We start from the raw sequence: 23,895 nt of genomic DNA, 5'->3' as shown, positions 1-23,895 counted from the left end.
GCTACCAGACAGTAACATCGCCTCCTCACCGTTCTTCCTCCATCCGCCTGACTACTCAGGAACACTACAGTATTTAGCTAACATTTCAAAGTTCAGCCATATGTAACATTGACGGCAGCCTGAGGTGCTTTGTTTTTCACTCAAAAAAACGGCGCGGTGTGCAATGTAAACCTCTTTTCTAGTCTTGACTTCAATCCCGAACAGGCTTGCGCAGGTCCCCCCTGCTCCAGCAGTGCCACTAAAGGCGTCCATCATTGTGTGCTCTGAGGACTGACAGACCGGCGTCAGAAGCCATCGGCAGCAGGGGGGTTCACTCTTCCGATGCTTTCCAGCTTTGGACCCCAAAGAAAACTCTCAGAACCATAAACTTACTAAGTGTGGTGCAGGTTGCCTCTCCCAGCAGTTTTGAATTTTATACTACTGCCAATGAGCTAGCTCCCAGGCAAACTCGGTTGGCTATCAAGATAAACATATATTACACATAATCTAAAAATATTAGCCAGATGGAATATATCATTCTGCAAACTTTGATTAGACCTCTGGTATATATATCCATCCATTATCTGAACCGCTTATCTTGCTCTCAGGGTCTTGGGGATGCTGGAGCCTATTCCAGCAGTCACTGGGCAGCAGGCGGAGAGACACACGCACGTGCCCACACGCACGCCCACACGCACACGCCCACACACACACACACACACACACCCCTAGGGACAATTTAGTATGGCCAATTCACCTGACTTACATGTCTTTGGACTGTGGCAGGAAACCGGAGCCCCTGGAGAAAACCCATGCAAACATGGGAAGAGCATGTAAACTCCACACAGAGGATGACCCGGGATGACCCACCAAGGTTGGATTACCCCAGGGCTCAAACCCAGGACCTTCTTGCTGTGAGGTGACCGCGCTAACCACGGCGCCACTGTGCCGCCCCTCTGGTATATAATTACGTAATAACAATGTGAACACACAGTAACATCGTAGCAGATATTATTATGTTTCACAACTACTGCTGTGTAAATGACTGCCTGTTACAAGTTAACAAACAACAAATAAAAGATGCCAACTACACTTACCATTCTGATATGTCTGCCAGTCGCCAATTTTGGTGCACAACAGAGTCTGAGTCTGGGTCTGACTGAGGCTCAAACATGTATGGCTGAATCTCTCCAATGTTTGCTCTAACGCTAGCTACCTTCATGCACACTGCTCTTTCAGCAGTCAACCTAGAGCAAGCAGTGGTGGTGGGTGGGGTGCGAGGCCTGTGGTATTTGCATATCCATAGATCCTGAATTTCTCAATGAGGGAGAAAGATGGGCTTTCAGCCCATTTTCAGAGCTTTTTTTCTTCTTTTTTTTATGTGGGGAAACCATGTTAGTCAATATATTAATAATCTCAGAGTACTTTTAAACTTTAAAACGTGTCTGGAAGGGTACTTTAAAATGTTCCTCCATTCTCTCCCTATTTGGCACACCCTGCACTCCTAAGATCCCACCACAGCATAAATCCAACAGGGGCTGGGAAGGTGTAGGCTACAAAAAGTTGCCAAAAATTGCTTCTTTGATCTGGGGGAACTTAACGTGCACAAAGGCTCATGCCATTTCCCCAACACCCCAACTCAAGTTTTTATCCTGTGTGTCGTCTACTAACTGTATTACCTGACCAATAGCAACTTGATCAGGTGTCATTAACAATGCTGTGCTGACCACATAAGTAAATAGTCAGAGAAAGACTTATCAATTTGCCATATTCCACCACAGCTCTCTATATAGCTACAGCATACAAAAACGTGTTCTTAGATGAATCCGCACAAACACCACTCACCCTTGGCATCAATCTTGAAGATAGAGACGAGTGATCCATTAACTTGGTTGAATTCTGCTGTGTCATCTGAAAATAAAAACCAATGATTATTGACTGGTCTTGTCATAATGTGGAATGACTGCCATTTTGGTAGATGAAGATGAGAAAGTCGTTAATGAGAAAATTTGCTAATTTTCAACCTCTATCGATTTTCAAAGACAGATGCAAAGATAGCTATTTCCAATCAATCCCAATTGGTGGTGTATCTCTGGGGCGGCATTGAAACAGTATTTTTTTTGTCATGTGCCATGTTGACATATCATGTCGTCAGCTGCTAGATGGAAAAAACTACACTGTTGCAGCTAGAAAAGTGCTATATAAAATACAACTTGATTGATTGATTGATCTTAGGTTTCTAATCTCAGCTATAGTCTAAAGACACCATTCAAAAAAACACATCCTTGTAATTTGTAATTGTAAAGTAATTTCCAACAACGGAAATGTAGCCTCTCAGCTAGGCTACATTTCCGTTGTTGGAAATTACTTCCCACACCATTACTGCAGATAATTTTATGAATGACGATAAAGAAGCTTGCATGTAAAGTATTCTGGTACGTACAGGCACTGTCAGACAGACTCTTAGGAAGAGAACACCAATTTCTCCCTCACTATAATACAGTGAGGATTTTATTGCTTTCAATCAATTACATTACCCATCAGCGCTGACTGCACATACACAAAACCATAAGCAATATTTTTCTTCACGGCACATTAGATTTTTTTTTTCCATGGTGTAGGGAGAGAAATGAAGTACCAGTCTGGAGGAGCTGGGTGAGACAATCTGCCACCCTGAGGATGTTCTCACCAACAGCAAACCGCGGAAGCTCTTTGATGGCCTGCCGTCGAATCTAGACAAAGACATATGCACATTAACAAACACTTGCTCAATCGGGAATAAAAGCCGTTGACCAATTCAAGATTCAGTCATTCATCTCAATTATTATTGTATGTTTCTCAAGATTCAGTCACACACCCAAACAGTGACACACAAAAAATCTTGATGAATGTTGTCTGGCGGGCATGTTAATCATTGCACCTAGTCTTCAAAATGTCAAACTTGGGAATTTAATACTCACCGATACGTCTTCATCTTCACAAAGGTCAAGCTGTGCATTAATGGCTGCATCTGCCAGCTCAGGGAAGCTGTTAAAGAACTTGGGAATGAATTGGGCTGCAAGGCGCTTCTCCTTGGGTCCACCTTTTACTCCGTCAAGGATCACCTGGTATGCATCTTTGTGCTACAGATGAAAAATGATGAAAATGGAGTGGAGACAAAATGGGTAGGGCAATGTGAGAAATAGTAATTACCCCGGATGTAACTCCAGTTCTATGAGTACGTGCATAGTCCTCTAATGGGCTTCGCTATTGGTTTACCCCATCAAGGCTCCACCTCAGCACCTGAGAAAGATCTTTAAACTCACCACCCAATTAGGTGGTAGGAGCCAAACAGCACCCCATCCCCTATATAACCCCATGTTTCCACTGCTCATCTCCCTTTGAAAGGCAGCAACAAAGACTGGGGCCAGCTGGGCTTTTGGTTAGAAGGCTACACATAGAAGGCAGAGCAAACAAAGGCAGACAGTACAGAGGGGAAAGAAAGGGCAGTGTGAGGCAGCCTTTTACCAATGTAGCATATGACATCACTATATTTTGGCTCCTGAAAATTTGATTTGGCTCCTAAATATTTTGGGCTTGGTAGCCAATGGCTCCTAGATATCCTTTTGCCTGAAGCCTTGCTAAGATGCCTGTAGCCCACTCGTGCCGCGCACATGACACGGCCACCGTTGATGGCGAAGGCCTGGGACAACCAGAGAATGGCGGTGGCTGTTGTCTGGACCTCGGTAAGCTCCATCGGTGACAGCTTGGTCTACTCGTGGGTCAGCTTGTCGAGGGACCCAGCAAGAAAGGCTAGATTGCTTCCCAGTGCCACTACCTGGGAGTCACTGGTGTAGCTGCAGTCATAAAAGGTGACCGTCACTCGGTCACACTCATTGAGGAGTGACGGCCGACGACCTGGGCAGAGGGAGGAGGTAGACCCTGACTGAATCCTCTATTGGTGGTACTCCCTTGTCCCACTCCAAGCCCTCCATCGAGCAGTAGGGACCGTAAGTCACAGTCGGGGATTTGGTGCCAAACTGAGAAGCCCACTCACACTGCACGTAGTACAAGAGAGGCGCCATCTTGCGACACAACACACAAGGATGAGGCCTATCACATGGCTGGGCACAGAGGCCGACTGAAGTCGTCCCAGCAACTAGAGGAGGGTGGAGCCAGCGGAAGTGAGGTTCCCCTCCTTTTAGCAGCCAAGGCAAACACCATACCTGTCCCACGGTTTGGAGTGGGCCATCGCCTTCTCGCTTGCCAGCGCCTGGCCAGCATGGGATAGGCAGACAAACTCGGCAAACTTCTGTCTATTCTCACACTACACCCAGGTGAGAGCGAGGCAGGCAGGGCATGTCTCGGACTCCTCCTGATACCGCCAACTGAGGCAGACAAAACAGAACTGGTGGTCATGTCAAGGAGCAACATCTGAGCAGCGCAGGAGGAGCAAGTCTTGGAGGAAGAAGTAGACATCACTACAACACTGGAGGTTGACAGAAAAAACCCAGAGAAGATCCGCAGCTCAGGTGGCTGAGTGAAAAAGGGAGACGAGCAGTGGAGACACAGGGGTTTTATAGAGAGTGCGATGCTGTGTGGCTTCTACCACCTAATTGGGTGGTGAGTGCAAAGATTTTGCTCAGGTGCTGAGGTGGAGCGTCGATGGTGTAAACCAGTGGTCGGCAACCTTTTTTGATAAGATTTTTTTAATATAAAACATAGCCCAATGGTGACCTAAACAAAAAATTCTATTTAAAATACTGAAATAATTAGTCTCAAAATACATCAGTTTTTGACAGCAAGAGAGCACACACAATTGACACGGTCTATCATACACCTCCTCCCTCTCCCTCTTATCTGCCAACAAGTACAGCATTACAGCAGAGGAGGTTTCTATAAGACAACAGGTGAAGCAGTGCTTCACCAAAAACAAACAAACAAAAAACAACGCATATATCATATATAGTAGTACACATACCACATAAAACATCTTTTTTAGATGCCAACATTTCATTAGAATGACTATTTCCTTTGTGAATCAAACAAAAAAAAAAGTGTCACTTAAAAAAAAGTGTCCTGGGTGTTGTACAACACAGTGTCCTCTTCAGGTGACACAGGGGAGTGTTCTACGTAACTAACCCAGTGTACATGAATTTAAGTTGAAATAGTACCTTACACGTTGTTGATTAGACAGTTATGTTTATGATGCGTTGTAATGCCCACCTTGCTTCACCTAGTCTTTCCTCGACCTGAAAATGATTGACACCCATCTAACCAATCAGAGAACACCAGTTCAGCCTTTCTGATCCTATGCTTGACTTGTTCTCCAATCCTCATCATACCTTTTGCGGTGAAAGATAACATAAAGATGAGAAAAAGAGATTAGCCTAAGATAAATTAGTGATTACTATAGTCGTTTTTGGTGGTTCTTGTATATATATTGTAAATATTATAATAATTAATTAATCTGTTCAGATCTTTATTGTTCAACTTTATTGTTCATCTTTATATTTGCATTTTTGATCTTGACCTCATGTAGTACCCCTGTACTGTAGGCTAATGTTAGTTGTTCTAACTAGCTTAGCTAGCTAGCTACTAGCTTAGCTGGCTCCTGTCCTGTCTTTCCCAATTTTTGCAAAGAAGAATTATGATGGATGCAAACATCGTGGACTGGATCCTACGGGAATCTTTTCACACTTTCTTCTATGAGGAAAAACTAGGAGTGAAAGCAAAGGGGAGAAGAACGCCCCCCCATCAAGCTGGTGCAGAGAGTGGGCTCGGTAAGTCGGAGTTTTAAGTGTTCTAGGTATGACAAGGTGGAGTGGCTACCGGAAGTATGCTAACAAATTGCTTGTATTGCTGGCCTTGCGTGATGTTTAAGTGTTTAAGGAGATGGGTGTTCTTCAAAGTTTGCAAGAGATGGATTTAAGGCACTACAAAATTTTGACAGATCTGTTAAGCTTCATAAAAAATCAAAGAGCATGTCAGTGCAGCCGCGCAATTAAGTCTGTTGGGAAATGTGAGGACTGATACTCTGATTGATGAAGGCAAGCATCTCCAGGTGGCAAGGCATAACGACACGGTCTGGAAAAACCGTGACATTCTGAAAAGGTTGATAGATTTGGTGTCATTATTGGGTTGTCAGGAGCAAGCATTTAGGGGGTATGATGAGAGTGAAAAGTCCGGTAATAAAGGAAACTACAGAGAGATGGTAGAAGTGTTTTCCCGCTAGGATGATGTTCCGGCTGCTCATTTGAAATAGTCCACTGTGGTTTTCTGGGATGTCTAAGACCATACAAAATGATCTGATTGAAGCCATTGCTACTATTCTTCAGGAGAAGATAAAAAGTGAACTTGCCGCTGCGCCTTTTTTGCATGGGAGATAGACGAGACGACCAATATATCATGCAAAGCCCAGTTGTCCATAATTGTCTGCTATGTCGATGCTGTGGGAATGATACAGGAACATTTCATTGGGTTCTTCGATGTGTCAGGAGGCAGGGATGCTGAGTCAGTCTTTAATTTCATTGACAGAGAGATGGCTAGTTACGATTACAAACAGAAACTTGTTAGTCAAACGTATGATGGCGCAGCTGTGATGGCATCTTCATTGAATGCGCTTCAGGCGAAAGTGAAACAAGGTTTACCATACCCTAAATTTGTTCATTGCTATGTGCATCAGCTCAATCTTGTGCTGAATTGAGGAGCAAAATGCATACCGGAGGCAAAGATTTTTTTTCTTTACAACTTTGTCAGGGTTTGCAACATTTTTCCACATGTCAACAAAGAGAATGACTTTTTTGGAGGAAAGTGGGCTTCCGGGCTTCCAAAAAATGCCCCCCCCCCCACACTGGAACTTCTCGTCACGCATTGTCGGCACAGTAGTAAACAATCATAAGAAGCTAATTACAACTTGAGAGCATGCTTGAATCGGATAGTGTGACAGATGAGGAAACAATCTGTGCTGCAAATGGGTTCATCAGAACCTTGGAGGATTTTGACTTTGTTTTCATGCTGTTGATATATGAGCACATTTTTTTTGTGAGACAGCTGTGGTTTTTGATATTGTGCAACAGAAAGCAGCAGATGTTGTCTTTTGCAAATCAAGGATTGAGTCTCTTCTGTCCTTTGCAAAGGAGAAGAAGTCTGAGGAATCATTCCAAGCTCTATGCAAAAGCTGCTGGCATGACAGAGGAGCCACAGCATCGTCCCAGGAAAAGACGATGCAGAGGGAACGCTCAAGATCCCAAGCAGCATTACAGGGATGTGTATATGGCTGTCTTGAACAACTGGACTGACCAGATCACCCAGCGTTATGTTAGCATGGATAACACACACTTCCTTGAGCTGCTGGATCCAGTGAAGTTTGACGACATGGCGAGAGATTTCCCCTTTGAGGCATTTGAATGTCTAAAGTAAGGCTATGGGCATTTCTTTCATTCAGACAGGTTGAAGGCAGAGTTGCAAGTTCTGTATTCAGACAGGGGGCGTCATACCAACAACGGCAAACTGTGTGACCGCGTAGCTTTTTTAAAAACTACTGAGCCGGACAGGGCAATGCCACAGGCTTATCAGCTCATGTGCTTAATTGCAACGATTGGAGTACCATCAGCTGGTATGGAGAGGAACTTTTCATGTCTGAAGGGCCTAAAGACATACACAAGGAATACCATGGGACAGGAACGACTTCAAAACTTGACAGTGGTAGCAATTGAGAGACGAATAATTAAGTTACTGGAAAAAAAATCCTTGCTGGTATGACAAAGTGATTGACCACTTCACCAAGAAAAACAGGATAGAATTAATTTACAAGGTGAGAGTGAGATTTAGTGTAATTGCTTGTACGTTATTCTGATTTTGTATTGTTGATAAGTAGGACTATTTAAAATTCATTCCAATTATTACATATAACTACAATTACCTGAGTTTTGATGAGTGCTGAAACAAGTTTAAGGACCAAAACATTTTCCTATAGGTGTGTTCCAGGTCAGTTGAGACTAGCTTTCCATTATTATTGTATTAATGAGATTTTTCTGTATTTTGCATTTTGTAGTAAAGGAGACTGATCTTCAGGATGATGAGGAAAAACATCAGTGAGAAAGGATGCCATTAGGAAATGAGACAGTGTCAGGATTGGAAATAGGGAGAAAGAAAAAAGTGTATATTGGATGTGTTCTGCAGCACAGTAAGGTCCAAGTCAGCCCTCCTATGTCATGCCCAGCTCTCTCATGTCCAGCCAGCACAGCTCTCCTCTGTCATGCCCATCTCTCATGTCCAGCCAGCACAGCCTTCCTGTCATGCCCAGCTCTCTCATGTCCAGCCAGCTCTGCCCTCCTCTGTCATGCCCAGCTCTCTCATGTCCAGCCACCACATCCCTCCTGTCATGCCCAGCTCTCCTATGTCATGCCCAGTTCTCTCATGTCCAGCCAGCTCTGCCCTCCTCTGTCATGCCCATCTCTCATATACAGCCATAACAGCCCTCTTCTGTCATGCCCAGCCCTCTCATGTCCAGCCACCACAACGCTCCTCTGTCATGCCTAGCTCTCTCATGTCCAGCCAGCTCTGCCCTCCTGTCATGCCCATCTCTCTCATGTCCAGTCAGCTCTGCCCTCCTCTGTCATACCAGGCCCTCTCAAGTCCAGGAAAGCAAGACCATTGGTAAGTATTATTGTTTCAAATTCGTTTTATTATGCTTCAAATTTTCAAACTTGGATATTTGTTCACTTGAACTAATCTGCGTTTTATGTCTCCGTTTCCAGCACATAATCACCAGAAAACCAGCACACCCTCTCCTCTGCCCTGCTCCCTGTCAGATAATTCACTGCTGTCACAACTAAGTCTTTGTCCATTAACCTGAAATGTCTGTATTCATTTGTGTTTGTAATTATTGCATCAAATAGAAATGCCTGTTTGGACAGAGATTGTTCTTTTAGTCACGTCATGAATAAAAAGTCATGAACATATGTTGGGCTTATGTTTTTCAGGCTACACTTCTGTTTGCAGTATAGTCCAGTCCAGCTCAGCCCTCAACTCTCATGTGAAGGAAGCACAGTCCAGACAAGCTCAGTTCCCTCCCATTTCTCTCAGCATTATCCTAGCAGAGAACCAACAGCTCTTACCATTGGATAAGTATTATTGTTTCAAATTAATTTTATTATGCAAAAAAAGAAATGACGAAGGCACTCGTGAGGAAGAAATTTTTTAAAAGCCTTTATTAATGTACTAATACATGACTCAAATGAAAAACCCAGCCACTGAGGATGCACAAGCCAATGCATTCTTAGTGCCGGTCCCAAGCCCGGATAAATGGGGAGGGTTGCATGGGAAGGGCATCCGGCATAAAATCTTTGCCAAATCAAATATGCGGATCATAACTAAGATTTTCATACCGGATCGGTCGAGGCCCGAGTCACCAACGACTGCCACTGGTACTGTTAACCAGCAGGGTACCGATGTAAACTATGCTACTGTTGGCTGAAAGAGAAGGAGAGGGGGAAGGCATGTCCAGAGGCAGCGAGACAGGAGGAAGGGTAGGAGTGTGGAGGTGAGAGTCAGAACTTTGAATGTTGGCAATATGACTGGTAGAGGGAGAGAGGGAGAGAAAGAAGAAAGGTAGGCATACTGTGTGTGCAAGAGACCAGGTGGAAGGGGAGTAAGGCCAGGAGTATCGGAGGTGGGTTCAAACTCTTCTACCATGGTGCGAATGGGAAGAGAAATGGGGTAGGGGTAATTCTGAAGGAAGAGCATGTCAAGAGTGTGCTGGAGGTGAAGAGAGTGTCTGACAAGAGTGATGAGTATGAAGCCAGAAATCGAAGGTGTATTGCTGAATTTTATCAGCACATATGCCCGACAAGTTGGGTGTGAGATGGAAGAGAAAGAAGAATTCTGGAGTGCGTTGGAAGACGTGGTGGAGAGGGTACCCTAGGAGGAGAGAGTGGTGATTGGAGCGGACTTCAATGGACATGTTGGTGAAGGGAACAGAGGTGATGAGGAGGTATGGTGTCAAGGAGAGAAATGTGGAAGGACAGATGGTGGTGGATTTTGCGAAAAGGTTGGAAATGGTTGTGGTGAATACATATTTCAAGAAGAGGGAGGAACACAGGGTGACGTACAAGAGTGGAGGAAAGTGCACACAAGTGGACTATATCTTAAGTAGGAAGGGGTGATCTAAAAGGAATTGGAGACTGCAAGGTGGTGACAGGGAGAATGTAGCTAGGCAGCATCGGATGGCGGTCTGTAGGATGACTTTGGAGACCAAGAAGAGGAAGCGAGTAAAGGCAGAGCCAAAGATCAAATGGTGGAAGTTGAAGAAGGAAGACTGTTGTGTGGAGTTCAGGCAGGAGTTAAGACAGGCACTGGGTGGTAGTGAAGAGTTGCCAGATGGCTGGGCAGCCACTGCAGAAATAGTGAGGGAGACAGCTAGGAAAGTACTTGGTGTGTCATCAGGACAGAGGAAGGAAGACAAGGAGACTTGGTGGTGGAATGAGGAAGTACTGCAAAGTATACTGAGGAAGAGGCTGGCAAAGAAGAAGTGGGATATTCAGAGATGAAGAAAGTAGACAGGAGTACAAGGAGACACCGCGTAAAGCGAAGAGAGAGGTGGCAAAGGCAAAGGAAAAGGTGTATGGTGAGTTGTATGACAGGTTAGACACAAAGGAAGGAGAAAAGGACTTGTATCAATTGACTAGACAGAGGGACCGAGCTGCGAAGGATGTGCAGCAAGTTAGGGCGATTAAGGATAGAGATGGAAATGTGCTGACAAGTGAGGAGAGCGTGCTGAGAAGGTGGAAGAGTACTTTGAGAGGCTGATGAATGAAAAAATTGAGAGAGAGAGAGAGAGAGAGAGAGAGAGAGAGAGAGAGAGAGAGAGAGAGAGCGAGAGAGAGAGAGAGAGAGAAGGTTGGATGATGTAGGGATAGTGAATCAGGAAGCACAGTGGATTAGCAAGGAGGAAGTGAGGGCAGGTATGAAGAGGATGAAGAGTGGAAAGGCAGTTGGTCCTGATGACATACCTGTGGAGGCATGGAGATGTTTAAGAGCGATGGCAGTGGGGTTTTTAACTAGATTGTTTGACACAATCTTGGAAAGTGAGAGGTTGCCTGAGGAGTGGAGAAGAAGCATACTGGTACCGATTTTCAAGAACAAAGATTATGTGCAGAACTGTAGCAACTACAGAGGTATAAAGTTGATCAGCCACAGCATGAAGATATGGGAAAGAGTAGTAGCAGCTAGGTTAAGAGGAGCGGTGACGATTAGCGAGCAGCAGTACGGTTTCATGTAACGAAAGAGTACCACAGATGCGATGTTTGCTTTGAGAATGTTGATCGAGAAGTATAGAGAAGGCCAGAAGGAGTTATATTGTCTTTGTGGATTTAGAGAAAGCATACAACAGGGTGCCTAGAGAGCAGGTGTGGTATTGTATGAGTAAGTCGGGAATGGCAGAGAAGTATGTAGGAGTGGTGCAGGATATGTATGAGGGAAGTGTGACAATTATGAGGTGTGTGGTTGGAATGACAGATGGGTTCAAGGTGGAGGTGGGATTACATCAGGAATCAGCTCTGAGCCCTTTCTTGTTTGCAATGGTGATGGACAGGTTGACGGACAAGATCAGGCAGGAGTCTCCATGGACGATGATGTTTGCGGATGACATTGTGATCTGTAGCGAGAGTAGGGTGCAGGTTGAGGAGAGCCTGGAGAGGTGGAGGTATGCACTGGAGAGAAGAGGAATGAAAGTCAGTAGGAGCAAGACGGAATACCTATTCGTGAATGAGAGGGAGGACAGTGGAATGGTCAGGATGCAAGGGGTGGAGGTGACGAAGGCATATGAGTTTAAATACCTTGGGTCAACTGTCCAAAGTAACGGGGAGTGCAAGAGAGAGGTGAAGAGGAGAGTGCAGGTGGGGTGGAGTGGGTGGAGAAGAGTCTCAGGAGTGATTTGCGACAGAAGGGTACCAGCAAGAGTTAAAGGGAAGGTTTACAAGATGGTTGTGAGACCAGCTATGTTATATGGTTTGGAGACAGTGGCACTGACGAAAAGACAGGAGGCGGAGCTGGAGGTGGCAGAGTTGAAGATGCGAACATTTTTGTTGGGATTGACGAAGGACAGTATTAGGAATGAGTACATTAGAGGGACAGCTCAGGTTGCATCGTTTGGGGGCAAAACAAGAGAGGCGAGATTGAGATGGTTAGGACATGTGCGGAGGAGAGATGCTGGGTATATTGGGAGAAGGATGCTGAAGATAGAACTGCCAGGGAAGAGGAAATGAGGAAGGCCAAAGAGGAGGTTTATGGATGTGGTGAGGGAAGACATGCAGGTGGCTGGTGTGACAGAGGAAGATGCAGAAGACAGGAAGAAATGGAAATGGATGATCTGCTGTGGCGACCCCTAACGGGAGCAGCCGACAGTAGTAGTAGTAGTAGTAGTAGTAGACATGACTCAAGTGAAAATGTAAAAAAAAAAAAAAAACACACCCAACACGTTGCAGCAGCACTGCCCTTCATCAGGGTGACTTAATTTTATTATGCTTCTAATCCAGATAAGGTGATGAGTTGTTTACTTGAACTAATCTATATGTTATGTCTCTATTTGCAGCACAGAAGCACCAGAAGACCAGCAGACCCTTCCTTCTGCCCTCCTCCCTGTCAGATAATCCACTACTGTCGGAAGTCCAAGTAACTCCTAACCTGAAATGTCTGTTTGATTGGTTGTTTTTTAAATTATTGTATCTAATGGAAATGCCTACATCAAAGGACAAAGATTATGTCAGTCATGTCTTTTGAATAAAAGGTCATTGACATAATATGCTGGGATTTATCTGCTTAATGATTTGTTGTTTTTATACATACAGTGGGGGATGTTTTAAAAATATAATAGCCAGGGGGTTGGTTGGGTGGTTGCTTCACCAAAAATTTTGGTCAGCAGCCGCCACTGCATTACAGCGGTAGTAAAAACGTAGAATAGCTAGCTTGTAGGAATGGGACGATTCACAAATCTCCCAGTTCAATATGTCTCATGAGTCAGGGTTCACGATTTTGATTCAATATGATACAGTGGATGCCTTGGTAAGAAAGAGGCAAAACACCATTGCAGTTCTCCATTTTTCATTTATTTTAAGAATTAGGCCCGACATTTTGGCATTATCAAGGCACATATTCAAACGTAATGCAAGTGCAAAAGTTCTAACAAAATTTTGTGCCATATTTTCTTGTTGTGTAACACAATTGCTTTACTTTAAAACTTTAAAAACTACTACAACGACCAAGGCGGTCATTTTGACTGTTCTGGATTTTCAAAGTTTAATAACTTTGTGGGGGAAAAAAGATACAGCCCTGCCGCTCCCTGGATGCTCCTAAATTGCATATATTTGCATTAAAATGAGTTTTAGATCAATTGCACGCAAATAAAGTTATAAGATCTACCTAAAACAACCATGAGTGGTCAAAATGACCACGCATAATTTGCTTGTCATCGTGCACATCATGTCACTATTTAGGACGTGTGTTGTTCGTGTAATTTCCTTCGCAACGTTCAGTTCTTTTTTTACATTTCACGTTTTATAGGCCTTGTTTTGTTTGTTAGATTAGTAATATGTGTTTTCTGTTTTGTTTTTCAGGTATTATTTCCAACATGTCTGGATACAGCCTCTGTTTCAGACATGCCATGACTACCACCAAGGCGTTGCAGTATTTACAGGCGTTGGACAGCAGCGATTTTAAATTGTTTAAAAAAATAGCATTGTAACTATCACAGACGTGTAGCCTTGCTAGCCCATTGACTAATGGGTCGGACCCTTTAGTCGACCACTTAACGTAGTCGCCCGTGGTGTGGGAGACCCGGGTTCGCGTCCCGGCTGTGGCAGTTCTCAGCTGCCCCCTAAATTCGCTATAGAATTAAAGTTGTTAAAATGTTAATTTTGGTGTCAGTAGTTTCCTAATAGACATACTAACATATGCAATAATATACATTAATATCTCAATTGGGTATTTATCTTGACAGAATATAGAGTTAAAACACCGGCGGTCATTTTGACTGCCCATGATCGTTTTAGATAGGAGTGAAATCCCGGTCGTTCTGGTGCTAAAACACGATCTTGCAAAATGGGGAGCATCTCGAACCACGAAGACCGTATCGAACGATTCAGAATTCGATCCAGTATCGCCCCACCCCTACTAGCTTGATTTATTTTTGCTTTATTTCAAGAACTAACGATGGCAGAAGCAAAAAAAAAAAAGATGTCTAATATTCGCCTCTTTTCTTTTCACCTCTATCTGTCTTGGACAAATTCACATTTATTTCACTAAAGTCCAAGCTGTGCACAGTCTCTGATGCAAAAATGTTGTGTGTTGAACTTCAAGTGTAAAACATCATTTTGAAAAAAGGCATGATAAAAACTTCAAAGGCTGATAAGGCTGAATCAATCAAGAGGGCAGTGGCTCAGTATGGGAAGCAAAGCAGCGTGTTTACAAGCCTATGTGTCACCAAAAACCAAGCTACAGAGGACAGCTATAACGTTGCGCAGTGCATTGCTAAACATGGGAAGCCATTCTCCAGTGGTGCGATAAAGAAGGCTTTCCTCAGCAATTCGGAGGTCATATTTGATAGCTTACCAAACAAAGACACGGACATCAACAGGACCAAAGAAATGACGGTTTCTACAAGAACTGTTGAGAGGCGCATTACAGACATGGCTGAAAACATAAAGCACCAGCAAACTCTTGCATTGAAAGATGTGTCGGTATTCAGCATAGCTATTGACGAAGAGTGTGAATGTAAACGACATTCCACATCTAGCAGTAGTTACCAGATATTGTGACAAAGGAGATACGCGAGGAACTTTAAAGCCCATGCATGGTACCACTTAAGAGGAGGACGAGGCAAAAGCATTTACTGATCGTTTTGAGGAGACAGGAGTTGATAAAGAAAATATTTGCTGTTACCAACAACGGCACCCATTATGACAGGAAAGCAGAAAGGATTTGTGACAGGTTGAAAATAAAATCCTGTGATGAAGTTCCATTGCATTATTCACCAGGAAAATTTGTCCGCAAAAATTTCAAAGGCTGAGCTTAATAGTATTATAGTTAAAGTGGTGAAAATGGTTAACTATCCCAGAAAGCTGAATCAGTTCATCTAGACGCAACATTTAGCGGGAGAAACGTTTCATCGCTCATCTAAATAACCTCTTCAGTCTCAGCTGACTGCAGGCATCCCCAACCTTATAAACAGCACAGTTGCATACGACCGAAACCAATGACCGGTTTCATATGCAAATTGTCATGACTATTAATTAGTTATTTGGCCAGCTAAGAGTAAATTTGTCACATCTTACAATGCTGTGATTGCAACTATTCCCCAATCCTGAGACTTCACGCAAGCAAGGCGGCAGGCCCAAATGGTGTTAGCCCAGGATGCTCAAAGCCTGTGCCCCTCAGTTATGTGGAGTGCTTCACCATGTCTTCAACATGAGCCTTAGACTTCAAAAGGTCCCTGTGCTGTGGAAAACATCCTGCATCGTTCCTGTGCCTAAAACATCGCATCCCAGGGACGCCAAGGACTACAGACCAGTAGCATTGACTTCACACATCATGAAGACTCTGGAAAGACTCATCCTGGAGCAGCTTCGGCCCACGGTCAAGCCACACTAGGACCCCCTCCAGTTCGCCTACCAACCCCGACTAGGAGTTGAGGATGCCATCATTTTCCTGCTTAACCGTGCCTATGTCCACCTGGATAAGCCAGCAAGCTCTGTGAGAGTCATGTTCTTTGACTTTTCCAGTACCTTAGCCACCATCCGGCCAGCTCTACTGGGTGAGAAGCTGACAGCAATGCAGGTAGATGCCCCCCTTGTGTCCTGGATTGTTGGTAGACCACAGTATGTGCATTTGCAACACTGTGTGTCAGACAGAGTGGTCAGCAACAATGGGGCCCCGCAGGGGACAGTCCTGTCTCCCTTCCTTTTCACCCTCTACACCACGGGCTTCAACTACCACACAGAGTCCTGCTATCTTCAGAAGTTCTCTGATGACTCCGCTATAGTCGGATGCATCAGTAATGGCAAGGAGGCTGAGTACAGGGCTGTGGTGGGAAACTTTGTCACGTGGTGTGAGCAGAACGCTCTGCAGCTCAACATGACTAAGACAAAGGAGCTGGTTGTTGACCTGAGGAGGGGTATGACACCAGTGACCCCTGTCTCCATCCAGGGGGTCAGTGTGGACACTGGAATACTATAAGTACCTGGGGGTGTATATAAACATAAACTTGACTGGGCTAAGAACGCTGATGCCCTCTACAAGAAGGGACAGAGCCATCTCTACTTTTTGAGGAGGCTGAGGTCCTTCAACATCTGCCTGACAATGCTTAGGATGTGGTGTGAGTCTGTGGTGGCCAGTGCTCTCCTGTTTGCTGCTGTGTTTTGGGGCAGCAGGTTGAGGGTAGCGGATGCAAACAGGCTCAATAAACGGATCCGCATGGCCGGTGATGTTGTAGGGAAGGAACTGGATTCTCTGGCGGCAGTTTCTGAGAAGAGGACGCTGTTGAAATTACGTGTCATCATGGACAATGTCTCCCACCCACTCCATGACATGCTGGTTGGGCACAGGAGTACTTTTAGTAATAAGACTCATTCTGACGAAAAGCACCACAGAGCGCCACAGAAGGTCATTCCTGCCTGTGGCCATCAAACTTTACAACTCCTCCCTCAGACTCAGACTGTCAGACACTCTGAGTTAATGGTCATTGGATTGGCCCTGTCGAGTTTTGTTTGTGCTGCTTGTTGTGTGCTGCAGTAGTGCAGTATAGATAGGGTGTTATGTGCACCATGCTTGTTGATATATTTTGTCCTTATTTCTATTTCTTATTTGTCATTATTTCTGTTTGCTTCTGTTTCTATTTTCTTACCTTGTATGTTGTTAGTTTTTAGTTATTAGAGCGCGAGTGTCTGTAATAGAACTCAATTTCCCCTCGGGGATAAATAAAGTATTCTGATTCTGATTCGATCCTCTGTAAATAATACACATAGCCATTGTAACGCTAAATGGTCATCGCAATTCGCATATGAAACCGATTGTTGTTTCCGTTGCAAATGTGCTGTTTATAATGTTGGGGATACCTGTAGTCAGCTGAGACTGACGAATTCACTTAGATGAGTGTTGAAACGTTTCTCCCACTAAACGTTGTGTCCAGATGAACAGATTCAACTTTCTGGAATTTTCTTACCTGGATTATGGAGCATGTATCAAGACAAATGGTTAACTATGTTGTGGCTCGCTCCTCTTTGACACACTGTCAGTTCAGATCTCTGCTGGAGGAGATGGGCAGTATTCAGAAGGATTTGCCACTCCACTGCAGTGTTAGGTGCCTGTGTGGGGTTAAGGTTTTGGAATAGTTTGTAGAGAGCTTTGATGCGATCATGGCCTTTCTGACCAAGAAGGAGCAAGTCTGCCGTGAGCTGGAGGATGAGAAATGGATGTGAAACTCGTGTTCTTAATGGATATCACAGGCCACCTCAACAAGTTCAACCTACAACTGCAAGGGGCGGGCAAGACACTGCTGGCTCTGTTTGATGCATGGACAGCATTCGTGATTAGTCTATTCATGGGATATTCAAAGTGGAACCTTTTGTTACTTCAGGTACCTGAGGGAGCTGTCAGGGCATCAAACTATCAACTGCAATGACATCAGAATGTACATGTGAGCGCTAGAATTGGAGTTCTGTGGCAGATTTCAGGACTTCCAGCAACACGGCCCATTGTTGTTGTTTTTTTTTATAAACCCAAAACACGAAGAACAGCATGTCCCTGTTTCAGTGGATGGGGATTGAGGAGATTGGAATGCAGCTGACAGAACTCAATGCATCCTCACTAAGGGCATCTAAGTTAACACAGCTGCACAAAACACTGGAAACTGCCAACACTGATCAAGTGGACTCTATTCTGGCCTGTTGAGAAAGCTTGCCAGAGAAGTTTGACTGTCTAAACAAGGTGGCCTTTGCATTGATTTCAGCACTTGGATCCACATATATGTGCAACTAGATATTCTCACATATGAAGTCCATTTTTAGTCCCACGCACAGCCATATTATTACGGACATTCAGAGGCATGTGTCCAATTGAAAGACTCCAAATACGGACCAGAGACAGGGACAAGGGTCGCACTAAATCGGTAAGACCGAATTAATTTTCTTTTGTACCCTAGCAATTTTCATACATTTGCACAAATAATAAAGAGTGTGTGTGTGTGTGTGTGTGTGTGTGTGTGTGTAGAGCGCATATATTTTGGCATGTGGAATCCAGACGGGCAGACAAGTAGCAGCAGTAAATAGGTAAATGCTCACTATGAAAATGAGCTGGCACTCGGGTCAGTGATTTTTTTAAACACTGTAAAGTGGCACGGGGCTTCCACAAAGTTGCTGACCCCTTGGGTAAACCAATAGTAAAGCCCGTTAGAGCGGAGCGCGTAGGACATAGAACCGAGATGCTTGAATTGTCAGTGGATTAAAATGATAATTTCAGATATCATCAAAGGCACCCATGTTATGTCTCTAAACAATTATTCATTGAAACTGAGGATATGTTACAGATGTATTTCAGGCAAGTAACCTACCAAGTAGCGTTGAACGTTTTGGTAGGCTTAGGGTATATCACAACAATAACTTCAAATTAAATGACAGATGGTTATTTGGAGTTAATCTATAATGAATTAAGCAATTACTTGATCACCAAATATCGACCAGCTAAACTTGACCCTACGGATATCGAGGGACGATAGTAGTAAAATAATGCTACAAAATCGTAGTGCAATGGCCAAGTAACTAGCTTGGGTGCTAAATGGCTAATGTTAGCTTTGCATGTCCGGCATGAGTACGTATAAAAGCAAGCCAACAACAGTAGCTGGACCCTGGCTATTCAACACAGACTTGAGTTGAACTAAAATGCAAACGTTAAGCTACCAAAGGACATTATAGCTAGCTAGTTAGCTTAGCAAACAAGTTGACGTGTTATTTACTTGGCTGAGGTTGTCCTTAGCATCCGCAAGGATCCCATAGTTACGATACAGCTCCTCGATAGTGGCCGCCATCAGCGTCCGTCCCGTGTGCGCGCAAAGGTAAGAACACCGATAATTACACAAATATCCGTAGTCGGATAACTCTAGTTCTCCTTTGAGGCAACTGTTACACAGCAAATATCAATTTATTTGAATTGTGTAATTTAGAAATGGGACGACACGCAGATATTTCGAGAGAGCTTTGAACAAACCGTAACTGTCCGTTCCCACTACGTTAGTTCGCCTTGCTTTGAGAGCTGCTCCGGAAGAGCTTTGTGCTCTTCGCATGCGCAAGACACACCAACTACATAGACTTGTTTTTTTAATGTTTTTTTATTATTATTGCATTTTTCATTCATGAACAGATCAATCTCACAAAGAGAAACAGGACATAAAAAAAATTAACAAGAACAACAAATAGGCTCCTACAAAACAAGTGACAGGTTCCGTGGTGCGTCATAACGTCTTTTTTCTTTTTTATATTAACTTTATTTAAAACTGTTAACCTACATAGTAACAAAAGAAAACGAAACAGAATCTCGTGAAGTATTGAGAAAACGAAAAGAAAAGCAGTGTCAAACAGAAATAAAAACAAAACGAAACAAATGTAACGTAAAATAAATAAGTAAAGTAGAAACGCGAGTGTATTAAAATAATTTCACTTAAAAAACTTTATAATATTGCAAACGTTCATTTTTGATAACTTTTTTTTCTGGGCGGAGAAAATCGACCAGTATTGTTCCATTTCCTTCATAAATACAAAGAATTGAGTTTTGTTTTGTTTTTTGTTTTTGTTTTTTGTAAATTTACATTTGTGAATGTGGAATTTTGTGAGAAGTAAAATTAGTTAAATAAGGAAAATTTAGCTTCATCTTTTGTCACTATAATCATGTAATGATTATCATGTAATGATATAATCATATAATGATATAAGGATGTGACGAGAGAGGACATGCAGGTGGCTGGTGTGACAGAGGAAGATGCAGAGGACAGGAAGAAGTGAAAACGGATGATCCGCTGTGGCGACCCCTAACGGGAGCAGCCGAAAGTAATAGTAGACACGACCAAAATAAATGGGAGCAAGTTTCAGGATTTAATTCGAAGAAAGAGAAACTTACATCTGTGTCACTCTTTAACTTTTGCAAGAAATATTTCACTGGATAGAATCTATGGATCAACTTAAACGAAACTTCTTTTACCTTATTTGTTAGAAGGAACTTTTGTGGTAAGGACCTAACTTTTTTCAAGTCAATATTACTAACAAACAATATTGCTCCAATAAAATTATGCTGCAGGAATTGTCCTGAAACAAGGCCCTTATTCTGAAGTTAATTGCTAAAAAAAAAAAAAAAAATCCCCCTTTTTCTCCCCAATTGTATCCGGCCAATTACCCTACTCTTCCGAGCCGTCCCAATCTCTGCTCCACCCACTCTGCCGATCTGGGGAGGCTTGCAGACTACCACATGCCTCCTCCGATTCATGTGGAGTCACCAGTCGCTTCTTTTCACCTGACAGTGAGGAGTTTTGCCAGGGGGACGTAGCGTGTGGGAGGATCACGCTATTCCCCCCAGCCCCCCCCCCCCAAAAAACCAAACCCAGATGCTGCATCATTCCAACCTCAACCCTGTGGTTATTGGACCAAAATCAAACCATGATTTAAGGTTATGTCTAGACATGAGACGTGCAAACCAGGCCATAGTGAGAGAGCGATATCCAGTCCCCAACGTGGACGACATACTTCAAGGGATGAATGGCTCAACAGTGTTTAGTAAGCTAGACCTGAAATGGGGCTATTACCAGCTTGAACTGACCCCTGGGTCAAGAGAAATCACCACCTTTGCAGTGCGTAATGGTGTGTATAGATACAAAAGACTAATATTTGGGGTATCTTCAGCTAGCGAACAGTACCAACACGTAATATGCCTTGACTGGAATTGAAGGTGTTGAAAACATCTCAGACAACATCATCATGCACGCAGCTGACCGGGAAACACATGACAGATGCCTGCATGCTGTCATGGCCAGACTGATGGAAAGGGAAGTGACGCTGAACCCGCAAAAGTGTCAATTCAACATGGACAGGTTAATATTCATGGGAATTTTGTTGTCTGAAAAGGGCATCGGACCAACGGCAGAGAGGGTGTGAGTGCTGGCAGATGCTCGAGAACCAGAGAATGCCACAGAGGTGAGGAGTTTCTTAGGACTTGTGGGGCATAGTAGCAGATTCATCCCACAATTTGCAACATTATCAGAGCCACTGCATCGCTTAACAAGAAAGGATGCACCATTCATATTTGGATCGCAACAGAGAAGGTCATTCAAGGCACTTAAGGAGGAGCTGGCTAGAGCTGGCACCTTAGCATATTTTGACAAGGACACATCAATCAAAGTGATAGTGAATGCCAGTCCGGCAGGTTTAGGTGCAGTACTGGTTCAGAACCAACACGGACAGGAAGGGCCAATATGCTATGTGAGTCGTAGTTTAACTGACTGTGAGAGAAAATACTCTCAGACAGAGAGAGAGGCCCTAGCTCTTATATGGGCTTGCGAGAGACTACACCCTTATGTGTATGGCCGAAGGTTTGATTTGGTAACTGACCATAAGCCATTAGAAATAATATACAGGCCCCAATCCAATCCCTGTGCCCGCATAGAGAGGTGGTGGCCTATTCTCCCCCGATTGCTCAGTTTGGCTGGGCGGCCAGCTCTAGGAAGAGTCCTGGTGGATCCAAACTTCTTCCATTTACGAATGATGGAGACCACTGTGCTCTTCGGGACCTTCAAAGCTGTAGAAATTTTTTGTACCCTTCCCCAGACCTGTGCCTCGATACAATCCTGTCTCGGAGGTCCACAGACAATTCCTTTGACTTCATGGCTTGGTTTCTGCTCTGACATGCACTGTCAACAGTGGGACCTTATATAGACAGGTGTGTGCCTTTCCAAATCATGTCCAATCAATTGAATTTACTAGAGGTGGACTCCAATCAAGATGCAGAAACATCTCAAGGATGATCAGTGGAAACCGGATGAACCTGAGCTCAATTTTGAGTGTCATAGCAAAGGGTGTGAATACTTATGTACATGCAATATTTCAGTTTTTATTTTTAATAAATTTGCAAAAATTTCTACAAAACCTTTTTCACTTTGTCATTATGGGGTATTGTGTGTAGATTGATGAGAAAAAAAAGGAATTTAATCCATTTTGGAATAAGGCTGTAACATAACAAAATGTGGGGAAAGTGAAGGGGTGTGAATACTTTCCGGATGCACTGTATATGGCAGAGAAACAGTCACTGCTGAAACGGACTACAAACCATTGATCACCATCTTCAAAAAGCCCCCTGAACACACCGAAACGTCTCCAGGGGATGTTGATGCAGCTGCAATGTTACAACCTCGATGTTTTGTACAAGCCTGGGCCTGAAATGTATGTCAGCGATGCTTTAAGCAGGGCTACACCGCTGTGCTGCGGGTCGGACACCCAATACATGTGACATGCAGTGTGTACCATGGACAGCACTCAGATAGAGTACTCACAGCTAGACCAAGCACAGCACCTGGATGTTACTGCCTTCAGATTCCACCAAATAACACAGCACACAGAAAAGGATGATGTACTTCAAGAGCTGAAATTGGTGATCCTTGGTGGGTGGCCTGACTTCAAGGAGGACACTCCATTGGCAGTGTAGGAATACTGGCCGATTAGGGATGAGTTGAATGTGCAAAACGGGGTGCTGTACAGAGGGGCAGTGCATTGTTATTTCAAAGGCCTTGAGAGCCGAACTGCTCAAACGCATACACACTAGCCACATTGGTGGTGAGGCCAGTTACAGACGGGCCAGGGATACGCTCTACTGGCCAAACATGAAAGCTGAAATAAAGTACTTTGTGGCGAACTGCTCCGCATGCAATGAATACGCACGCACCCAGCAGAAGGAATCTATGATGTCACATGAGATACCAGCACGTCCATGGCAAACGGTGAGCATGGATATCTACTCATATGCTGGCAAAGACTTTCTTATCCTTGTAGACCATTACTCAGATTACTGGGAAATCGACCAGCTGCCAGATCTATCAGCCAACATGCTCATCGCGCGCTGCAAAGCCCAGTTTGCGTGTTATGGACAGCCAGACAGAGTGATCACCGATAACGGCCTGCAGTTTGCTTATGAGCAGTTCAGGAGGTTTGCAGCAAGCTGGGGTTTTACGCATGTCACATCCTCACCCCGACGTCCAAAATCGAATGGTAAGGCCGAGTCGACCGTGACAATAGTAAAGTCTCTCTGCAAACGAGCAAAAGTGGATGGTACAGATGCATGGATGGCCATCCTCCACTGGCACAATACATCCACAGATGGGTTAGACAGCAGCCCAGCCCAACGCTTAATGCCACGTAGGCTCAAAACTTTTCTGCCAGTTGCGAACAGCTTGCGTCTACCACATGTAGTGGTCGGAGTGACAGAGAAGTTGCGGTGGAAACGGCGGATGGCAAAATCAACCTATGACAGATCTACCAGGGACCTCCCAACACTGAATGTGGAAGATCATATAAGACTGAGGCCTCTACCTGGTGATCGCACGGGACAATGGCCTCTGGGACAGTGCCTCCAGAAAGTTGCTCCTTGTTCATTCGTGGTGGATGTTGACGGCACACTCTACAGATGCAATCGTGCAGATCTGCGTGTAGCAGAGCACTCAGCCCAAACACAGCACTTGGGAATGCCTGAGCAGAGCAGTCTTGAACAGGGACATGTCACTGGAAAGACCGCCTAAGCCAAGACAAGGAATGTCTCAGGTCAGGGCAAACCAAGTGAGGTGGTACCTCCTCACACACCAAGTGCACCAGCACAAAGACAGTGCTCAACACCGGGGAAACCCAGTTACACAAC

The 23,895-nt window shown here is 44.2% G+C and overlaps 1 protein-coding gene across 2 annotated transcripts in view; it reads right to left on the bottom strand.

Annotated features, from left to right (window-relative positions):
* Positions 1-19,252, bottom strand: part of api5 (apoptosis inhibitor 5) — a 39,211-nt gene extending 19,959 nt beyond the window's left edge. For both annotated transcript variants that reach the window (XM_056281203.1, XM_056281202.1), the window contains exons 1-4: positions 18,965-19,252; positions 2,940-3,101; positions 2,618-2,711; positions 1,825-1,890 (exon numbers count right to left, since the gene is read on the bottom strand). In XM_056281203.1, the coding sequence (XP_056137178.1) occupies positions 1,825-1,890; positions 2,618-2,711; positions 2,940-3,101; positions 18,965-19,036 (394 nt within the window). In that variant the 5' untranslated portion in view covers positions 19,037-19,252. The remainder of the gene's footprint in view (positions 1-1,824; positions 1,891-2,617; positions 2,712-2,939; positions 3,102-18,964) is intronic.
* Positions 19,253-23,895: the final 4,643 nt, after the last annotated feature.

Source organism: Lampris incognitus, chromosome 6 (genome assembly GCF_029633865.1).
Source record: "Lampris incognitus isolate fLamInc1 chromosome 6, fLamInc1.hap2, whole genome shotgun sequence".
In the NCBI taxonomy this organism is placed as follows: domain Eukaryota; kingdom Metazoa; phylum Chordata; class Actinopteri; order Lampriformes; family Lampridae; genus Lampris; species Lampris incognitus.
The sequence above is the reverse complement of the archived record's forward strand: the minus strand, read 5'-3'. Positions and strand labels throughout refer to the sequence as shown.